The 10,000-nt window shown below is 44.4% G+C and overlaps 1 protein-coding gene across 1 annotated transcript in view; it reads right to left on the bottom strand.

Moving 5' to 3' along the window:
* The window catches only part of LOC135805228 (sushi, von Willebrand factor type A, EGF and pentraxin domain-containing protein 1-like), a 37,064-nt gene that overhangs the window by 16,549 nt on the left and 10,515 nt on the right, over positions 1-10,000 (bottom strand). Inside the window, exons 8-18 of the mRNA XM_065319238.1 lie at positions 9,639-9,712; positions 9,025-9,127; positions 8,645-8,827; positions 7,863-7,973; positions 7,353-7,472; positions 6,853-6,969; positions 4,409-4,528; positions 3,896-4,015; positions 3,381-3,500; positions 991-1,110; positions 490-609 (exon numbers count right to left, since the gene is read on the bottom strand). Of these exons, the coding sequence (XP_065175310.1) occupies positions 490-609; positions 991-1,110; positions 3,381-3,500; positions 3,896-4,015; positions 4,409-4,528; positions 6,853-6,969; positions 7,353-7,472; positions 7,863-7,973; positions 8,645-8,827; positions 9,025-9,127; positions 9,639-9,712 (1,308 nt within the window). The remainder of the gene's footprint in view (positions 1-489; positions 610-990; positions 1,111-3,380; positions 3,501-3,895; positions 4,016-4,408; positions 4,529-6,852; positions 6,970-7,352; positions 7,473-7,862; positions 7,974-8,644; positions 8,828-9,024; positions 9,128-9,638; positions 9,713-10,000) is intronic.

Here is a 10,000-nt window from a genome sequence, read left to right on the forward strand (position 1 = left end):
TGAGCTCGCACCCGCCCAACAGCAAATATTTACAACGCTATGTTCAGCAACGCCGTACAGGATGTGTGTAATAACTGTTGAGCTGGTCATGGACATTGCCGACTGCCTAGCCCGATCGACGTCAAACATCACATGACTGCTGCATTATGTGTAGTACGTATTGTACAAGAGTTTTAAGACAGCTCATCCAAGTCGTCCCATTGACTCTTGCAGTCCGGCGTTCCATCCGTGCGGCATGCCACATTCTGGTGTCAATATAGGCTGTCGCCTGCGAAGATAAACCTTCTGCGAGGAGTAAAAATTGGTCTTTTCATAATAAAAATTGAGAAGGCAAGAGCAAAGACCATGGCCAGCGCAGGAAGCGGCGGAAACTCTCTGCGCATTGTCGTTGGTCTTGATTTTTTTTCGATTTGTGAGAACAACTTCAACTTACAAAAAGGTACATTTTACTGAATCAATGAGCTTAGTACATGCTGGTTGCATACTTACGTGTTTCACAGTTCTTGCCTGTATATCCAGCAGGACATATACACGCATAGTCATTCAGCAAGTCCACACAGGTACCACGGATACAAGGACTTGAGTCGCATGGCTTTGGAGGCTCTTCAGCTGCAAGAAGGGAATAAAATAGTGCAAGTTGACTTCCCCTATCCGGTGCTCTTTTATCTGGTTTCTCTGGCAGCAGGTGGATAATCTATCACATTTCCATTGGATTGGCAGCAAACACGCGCCACCTAGTGCAGCACACTTTCTCAGTTTACTGTAAAAGATGACATAAAAAAGGTAGATTTTATTTTTTCCACTTTATAGCGAGCACAAAGTTTAGCAATTTCTGCCCTCACCCACATGTATTCAATTTCTCACCAGCAGACAGAATGAACAGTTTTAAGTAATGTTTCTTCAACTCATACAGTATCATGCTCCCATCGTGTATCAAGGGGGGGGGGGGCTTACTGTCTTTTAAAAAGTACAGACTGGTTGCATACTTACGTGTGTCACAGTTCTTGCCTGTAAATCCAGCAGGACAAATACACGCGTAGTCATTCAGCAAGTCCACACAGGTACCACGGACACAAGGACCTGAGTCGCACGGCTTTGGAGGCTCTTCAGCTGCAAGAAGGGAATTAAATAGTGCAAGTTGACCTCCCGGGATCCCTTATTCAGTGCTCTTTTATCTGGTTGCTCTGGCAGCAAGAAGACAATCTATCACAATGGATTGGCAACAAACACGCGCCAGCCAGTGCAGCACGTTTTCTTTTACTGTAAGAGATGAACATTTTTTAATTTTTAAAAGATTGATTTTATTTTTTTCCACTTTAATGGCGAGCACAAAGTTCAGCAATTTTGGCCCTCACCCACCTGTATTCGATATCTCTACAGCAGGCAGAATGAACAGTTTTAAGTAATTTTTCTTCAACTCTTACGGTATCAGGTGTCCCGTCACTTCGGAGCGTGACGTCTCGTCGCGCGACATTTCGAAGCGGTCATTTCGAAGACAGTCAGTTAGGAACCGGGGGACACTTCGGAGTGTGTCAAATTCGGCGCCAGACGATTCGACGAGAACCAGTTCGGAGAATGGCCACGACATCGCCTGTTCATTTCGTCGTCACACCCGCTTTTGCTGGGAGAAAAATCGCACTTCTTTTCGCCTGTTGATTTCACGACTCCCTGGTTTGAACTTTTCGCCTGTTCATTTCACGACTCCCTGGTTATAACTCTACACCTCCTATACGGTGTTCATACATGCCTTCAACTTTAGTCTCCCTCTCTCTCTCTCTCTCTCTCTCTCTCTCTCTCTCTCTCTCTCTCTCTCTCTCTCTCTCTCTCTCTCTCTCTCTCTCTCTCTCTCTCTCTCTCTCTCTCTCACACTGGTGTTTGGTTTACATGCCTTCTTACTTAAAGGGGCACTCCGGGAATATTTTTGGTGGTGTGTTGCCCCCAGGGAATGGGGAATCGCGAAAACTAGACCCAAAAAGTCGATATATGAAGCTAGGGAGGGCCAAGTTTGTCTCCTCTTTTGATGGTTTTGATGACGTCACGTGTGATTAGTATTCAAATTCTCTGCATTTGAAGATCTTAGTTGTTTGAATTTTCTGGCGATGAAGAACGATGTTTGGTCGACATTCCCAAGCTTTACAACTGCGGAGATACTCTAAGGAACCTGAAGGACCCCCTGAGTAGCCCCTGGTAGAAGCGCAGCCTGACGAGGGCCAGGAGATTGGAGCGGACGACTTCACTGGTCCGAGTACGAGGATCCCGAAATTCTCTATACGCCGTGAGGCATATGGTCAATTTAGACAAGCTGATGTGAAGTCGGGGTGATGTGTAACGCATGTCAAAGGGCTGCCAATGCTAACAGCTGCAGCGCTCTCTCGACAGCGAAGGTAATCGACTGCCCTCTGCATCACCCCACATTTCTGGCAGGAACACCAATCGTTATTTCCTTTGTCGACCAGTGAAGTCGTCCGCTCCAATTTCCTAGCCCTCATCAGGCTGCGCTTCTACCAGGGGCACCTCAGGAAGTCCTTCAGGTTCCTTAGAGTATGGTCGCAGTTGTGAAGCTTGGAAATGTTGACCAAACATCGTTCTTCATCACCAGAAAATTCAAACAACTAAGATCTTCAAATGCAGAGAATTGGAATACTAATCACACATGACGTCATCAAAACCATCAAAAGAGGAGACAAACTTGGCCCTCCCTAGCTTCATATATCGACTTTTTGGGTCTAGTTTTCGCGATTCCCCATTCCTTGGGGGCCATATAAGGCCCCCATGAAGAGAACACACCACCGAAAATATTCCCGGAGTGCCCCTTTAACAGCTTCTTCTAGATACTGACACTGAGACTAGCACTCTCTCTCTCTCTCTCTCTCTCTCTCTCTCTCTCTCTCTCTCTCTCTCTCTCTCTCTCTCTCTCTCTCTCTCTCTCTCTCTCTCTCTCTCTCTCTCTCTCTTCGCCGAAAGTGGAACTGCAACTCCCCGTGATACAGAACTGCCATTGTTATAATAATTTGGTTTGACTGTGAGTCTGTCACTGCATTGATGTACAAAATACCTATACAATACTACACTATACTGTATTGTACTTTGAAGCAGTCGGTCTGTAGCTGTTCAGCTGTGGGAACATTGCAATGGCGCTTCGAAACGTCGGGGGTCCGAACATCCCGGGTCCCAGTTCACGTGCGATGAATTGTCGTGGCAGCGAAGTGACGGGTTTCGAAATGTGTCCGCGACGAGACGGTTCTCGACGATATGACCTCTTCGAACTGACGCTCGTCGAAATGTCCCGCTCCTAAGTGACGTAGAACCTCATGCTCCCATCGTGGTATCAAGGGAGGACCTTACTATCTTTTCAAAGTACAGGCTGGTTGCATACTTACGTGTGTCACAGTTCTTGCCTGTAAATCCAGCAGGACAAATACACATGTAGTCATTCAGCAAGTCCACACAGGTACCACGGGCACAAGGACCTGAGTCGCACGGCTTTGGAGGCTCTTCAGCTGCAAGAAGGGAATAAAATAGTGCAAGATGACTTCCCTTATCCGGTGCTCTTTTATCTGGTTGATCTGGCAACAGGTGGATAATCTACTTCGAGTATCACATTGCCATTGGATTGGCAACAAACACCCGCCATCTAGTGCAGCACACTTTCTTTTACTGTAAGAGATGACATTAAAAAAAAATTAAAGATGGATTTTAATTTTTCACTTTGTAGCGAGCACAAAGTTTAGCAATTTCTGCCCTCACCCACATGTATTCAATTTCTCACCAGCAGACAGAATGAACAGTTTTAAGTAATGTTTCTTCAACTCTTACGGTATCATGCTCCCATCGTGTATCAAGGGGGGGGGGGGCTTACTATCTTTTAAAAAGTACAGGCTGGTTGCATACTTACGTGTGTCACAGTTCTTGCCTGTAAATCCAGCAGGACAAATACACGCGTAGTCATTCAGCAAGTCCACACAGGTACCACGGACACAAGGACCTGAGTCGCACGGCTTTGGAGGCTCTTCAGCTGCAAGAAGGGAATAAAATAGGGCAAGTTGACCTCCCGGGATCCCTTATTCAGTGCTCTTTTATCTGGTTGCTCTGCCAGCAAGAAGACAATCTATCACAATGGATTGGCAACAAACACGTGCCAACCAGTGCAGCACGTTTTCTTTTACTGTAAGAGATGAACATTTTTTAATTTTTAAAAGATTGATTTTATTTTTTTCCACTTTAATGGCGAGCACAAAGTTCAGCAATTTCTGCCCTCACCCACCTGTATTCGATATCTCTACAGCAGGCAGAATGAACAGTTTTAAGTAATGTTTCTTCAACTCATACAGTATCATGCTCCCATCGTGTATCAAGGGGGGGGGGGGCTTACTATCTTTTAAAAAGTACAGACTGGTTGCATACTTACGTGTGTCACAGTTCTTGCCTGTAAATCCAGCAGGACATATACACATGTAGTCATTCAGCAAGTCCACACAGGTACCACGGGCACAAGGACCTGAGTCGCACGGCTTTGGAGGCTCTTCAGCTGCAAGAATAAAATAGAACAACTGACCTTGCTTATTCACGCCTCCTTTATTTGGTTGCCCTTCCAACAGGGAATATCTTGCGGAACGAATTTGCAATCAACATCCGGCCGCCAGTGTAGCATGTTTTCATAAATTTCATTTACTGACTAGTCCCTCATCTCCCCGGTTTTTTTTGTGGCCGAAACAGGCTTGTTTTGTAGCCGAAACAGGCTTGCACAAGTAACGAGAAACTGTAGGGACTGAATCAACACTTTCGTCCTTGTGGTTTTCTGTGCGGTGAGTCAAACGATGTTGGTTAGGAGGAAGCTATGGCACTCCATTTGTCCTATGTCACCAATCAAATTCGCGAGCCTCTGCCGAAATGGGAAGCGTGTTCCCCAGTACAAATGTTCTATAGTGGAATTCGAGCGGACAGTTTCACTTGGAACGCTACTTCCTGCTTTATAAAGGTAATTAGAGGCCACATGCCACGTACTGCTCTTTTCTCTCCGAAACTCAACACTTGCAAGCCAGATATGAAAGAAAGAAAAATCATCAGTCACACCACCGGGACTCGAACCAGGGACCTTGCTATTCGCAAGCAATGCTCTAGCCAACTGAGCTACAGTATGACTCTTATCCACAGTGATGGTAAATCTTTCCTTCTTCGATCAATCCATATCTGGCTTGCATCACACTGGCAACTCACACCAATCAAGAGGGCCCTCGGCCATTCGCTTGATATCATGGGGAGCGCATCAAACTATGTCCACTGCGAGCAAATACAAATTGCAATTTCAAATTTGGACTTCAAGGAGAATTTCAAAGTTTTAGGAAATTAGAGGCCACATGCCACGTACTGCTCTTTTCTCTCCGAAACTCAACACTTGCAAGCCAGATATGAAAGAAAAGAAAAAAGAAAAGAGCAGTACGTGGCATGTAGCCTCTAATTTCCTAAAACTTTGAAATTCTCCGTGAAGTCCAAATTTGAAATTGCAATTTGTATTTGCTCGCAGTGGACATAGTTTGATGCGCTCCCCATGATATCAAGCGAATGGCCGAGGGCCCTCTTGATTGGTGTGAGTTGCTAGTATGATGCAAGCCAGATACGGATTGATCGAAGAAGGATAGATTTACCATCACTGTGGATAAGAGTCATACTGTAGCTCAGTTGGTTAGAGCATTGCTCGCGAATAGCAAGGTCCCTGGTTCGAGTCCCGGTGGTGTGACTGATGATTTTTTTTCTTTCTTTTAGGCCATCATTTTTTATATCTATGTTTCGCGTCAGTTCAACTTCCAGAATCATATGCGAGAGGTGGAAAAAAATAAAAAGTTGCAAAAAAAAAAAAAAAGGCTCATCAGAGGTGTATGCACTGTACATAGCACAATAGCTCGTGCATGGTGTACATTCGAAAGAAAATCGTACATCGAAGCACAACATCTGGGTTATCAGAATGAGTAAATATTCACATTGGACAGAGGAGGCAACCGTTGGTCATGGTGCCTATGCTTCGCTGGAATATTGTACTCAGACTTCAGCAGCGGTGCAAAGAGCTCCGGAACGACGCATCCTCTCAGCATAGGCGATCAATGCGGTCTGGTGTAAGCTCATAGAATATTGCTCCCATATGCCGAACAAACGATTTACCAACGCTGGCCTAGGCTAGAGACCATTTCTGAATCCCAGCTTCGCCGTATGCAACCTGTCCACACTGATGACTCGCACGATCGTACCCTCACTGTGCATGTTTGATTTTTTATTTTTTTCCGAAAAAAATCAAAACGTATGCGTGCGGACATAGCTATAAAAAATGATGGCCTTATATCTGGCTTGCAAGTGTTGAGTTTCGGAGAGAAAAGAGCAGTACGTGGCATGTGGCCTCTAATTTCCTAAAACTTTGAAATTCTCCGTCAAGTCCAAATTTGAAATTGCAACTTATAAAGGTAAGGAAGAATACTAGTGAAGCTTTCATACTCTGTTGTCTTCAGGACATCGAGACAGATCGGTTTGGTCCAAGGAGGCAGCAATACATCATTTCAACCCTTACTTCCAATCAGTTGCTGATCAGCTCATGATCAGCTGGTGATGTACTTGTAAGCTACATACGACACCTGTAAAAAGATCACTTTACCGATCCAAGAGGCAATTGTGCAAAAAACATGGTAGAACTGAGTTTTGGTTATTACACTTTACCAGAACAAAATTGCACTTCGAGTGTATTATAGAAACCCACAGGGCTATAACAGGTGAAGTCTGAGTAAATTAAAGAAAGAGAAGCAGGAAGTATGCATATTGTAGTAGTGCAGAACATTATGAGTACAGTGGTGCTGGTTGCATACTTACGTGTGTCACAGTTCTTGCCTGTAAATCCAGCAGGACAAATACACGCGTAGTCATTCAGCAAGTCCACACAGGTACCACGGACACAAGGACCTGAGTCGCACGGCTTTGGAGGTTCAGCTGCAAGAAGGGAATAGAACAATGCAAGTTGACCTCCCTTATCCTGTGCTCTTTTATCTGGTTGCTCTGGCAGCAGGTGGATAATCTATCACACTACCATTGGATTGGCAACAAACACGTACAGCCAGTGCAGCATGCTTTCTTTTACTGTAAGAGATGAAAAAATAAAAAAAAATAAAAGATGGATTTCATTGTTTCCACTTGATTGCGAGCACAAAGTTTAGCAATTTCTGCCATCACCCACATGTATTCAGTTTCTCTAAGGCGAACAGAATTAACAGCTTTAGGTTATGTTTCGTCAACTCTTACAGTACATATCATGTTCCCATCGTGTATCAAGGAAGGGCCTTACAATCTTAAGTACAGGCTGGTTGCATACTTACGTGTGTCACAGTTCTTGCCTGTAAATCCAGCAGGACATATACACATGTAGTCATTCAGCAAGTCCACACAGGTACCACGGACACAAGGATCTGAGTCGCATGGCCTTGGAGGCTGTTCAGCTGCAAGAAGAGAATCAAACAATGCAACTTGACCTCGTTCATTCAGTGGTCTTTACCCGGGTGCCCTGGCAACATGCGGATACTAGTAATCTATCACATTGGATTGGCAACAAATATGCGCCAGCCAGTGTAGCACGTTTTCTTTTTCCTGTAAGAGACGAAAGTTTTTATTTTTTTTACAAAGTTTGATTTTTTCTACTTAGCAACACACACAAACAAAGTTTTGCGATTTATGCCATTATCAACGCGTATTCTATTCTCTACAGCGGACAGAATGAACAGTTTTAAAAGTAATGTTTCGTCAACTCATACAGTACATATCATGCTCCCATCGTGTATCAAGGGAGGGCCTTACTATCTTTTCAAAGTACAGGCTGGTTGCATACTTACGTGTGTCACAGTTCTTGCCTGTAAATCCAGCAGGACATATACACATGTAGTCATTCAGCAAGTCCACACAGGTACCACGGACACAAGGACCTGAGTCGCACAGCTTTGGAACTAGAAACCAAACACAAGAAGAGAATAGAACCGGCAATACATAACACTGTTTCAGGGCTGCTGGGGCTCATGTCATGTCACATAATGCATATTTTTGTTAATGGTATATGAACGTCGAGTAGGTACAGTAAGGTGCCTTACATATACCAGGGCATCGGAAGTAGGACGGACAGTGTTGGCGATGTCATATTTTAGGTAATTGTTGTGGTGAGAAGGTAGGTTACCATCGCATTCCTCACCAACATGCAATATCCTGATACAAGAAGACCCTGTCATGGTAAGGGTCTGCGACGGATTGCCAAAACTAATTCACCAAAATGACAGCTCACGTGGCAACACTAAATTATTTTGAACGACCCTTCACGTGACGTTCCACAGACAAGCACGCTGCACCGAAAAGATTATTCACCCAAACCATGTTTACAGACAGCCTCCTAAAACAGAAAGACAATTTTCTCACAGCAGTATCTCTGACCGAATAATCGGTTCACTGAATACAATCCCAACAGGTGTAGTCCCCCCGCACTGCCATCACATCAGAATAATCTGTGTGTTTCATGCCACATGTGTAAATGGAATACTGCGATGGAAGGTCATATTACTGATGACCGCTGAACCTGAACAATGTTCAACGGCGCGCATTAGTTATAAAGAAAGCAAATGGCACTTACTTCGGATGCATATCGGCGGATCTACAGACCATCTGCCGTCCACTTGACAAGTGGCTTCCACCTCTCCCTCAAGGCGATATCCCTGTGAGCATTCATACCGGACTCTACTTCCAATGGTGTATGTTCTCCGCCCAGTCAGTATGATACCATTGTCGATCAGTTGAGGAGGAGGACATTGGATTGCTGCAGTAGTAGAAGATTGGAGAAATGGCTGGGGGTAATCAAACAGTAATACTTATCATACACCATCTTTAATACTTGATGCGTACATGATGGCCCTCCCGTCATGCAATAACCTATAATTAGAACAACAACCCGAAGAAAAGGAACTGGAAGAGAGTGTGCTTATCAAAAGATGTCCTACATGCAGTATGCCTTACGGATGCAGACTGGTGCTTCAGGAGACCAATCAAATGTTGTGTCACGACAGTTTAGAAGATCTTCACCTTCCAGCACAAAACCTGCATTACAAATGTATGTTGCCTGTATGCACAGACACAGGGTACGAAATACACATTCATCCAATGTGTAATGCACAACAAGACAAAGAACAAGAAGATACCACAAGTCTGATAATTATGTAATGTGTTTCAGCTTTTCTAATGTGTGGCCTCTGGCACACTGTAAGACCACTTTCACCGACGAACATTTTAATTAGACCATTGCATTTTGAATCTGCTATCTGTATTATCTGTAAACACGATGTACATACAGTCGCTTGCTGGTTTTGACAATCAGAATTCTAAGAATTCCAAATGGCGTTAAACTAATGTGGTTTCACAGTGCCTTGCGACCCTCATCGGTCTCTAGCACACTTGAAAATGGCTACGGGATGCATGCAACTTTGACATCGTCACCAAATTCCTACTTGTACTAAGACCTTGGAGGAAATCAACACTAATGCCTGTAATTGAACACTGGGCTTCTCTCTACACTGGACTTGCACTGCAGCCTGCTCCTCTACCTTAACCCCCCCTGTCTTCTTAAAGCTCACCGTATCTCCTGCATTATATCCTGTCCATGTTCTAGTACCGTTTGCTATGGTTGGTGGGTCAAAGCACTGGTTTCCTGTCGGACACGGTAAAACAAACAAAGCGAAATAACAGCGTTACTTATAAACTTAGTAGACATTCAGTGCCATTCAGCTCCACATTCAAGTTTCCACAGCGGCTTCATAGATTCACAGCTCACTGCAGCGATGAAAGCGAAGAACTCCACATTGTCGGAAGCGAAGAGCTCCATATTGAGCATACACAGCAATCACAAAGAAAGTCCATATTAAGCATACACAGCGATCACACAATATGGCGACAGCTTCCAGTGAGAGTGTTGACTAACACACCTACACTTGTAGCC

Source organism: Sycon ciliatum, chromosome 1 (genome assembly GCF_964019385.1).
Source record: "Sycon ciliatum chromosome 1, ocSycCili1.1, whole genome shotgun sequence".
Lineage (NCBI taxonomy): Eukaryota > Metazoa > Porifera > Calcarea > Leucosolenida > Sycettidae > Sycon > Sycon ciliatum.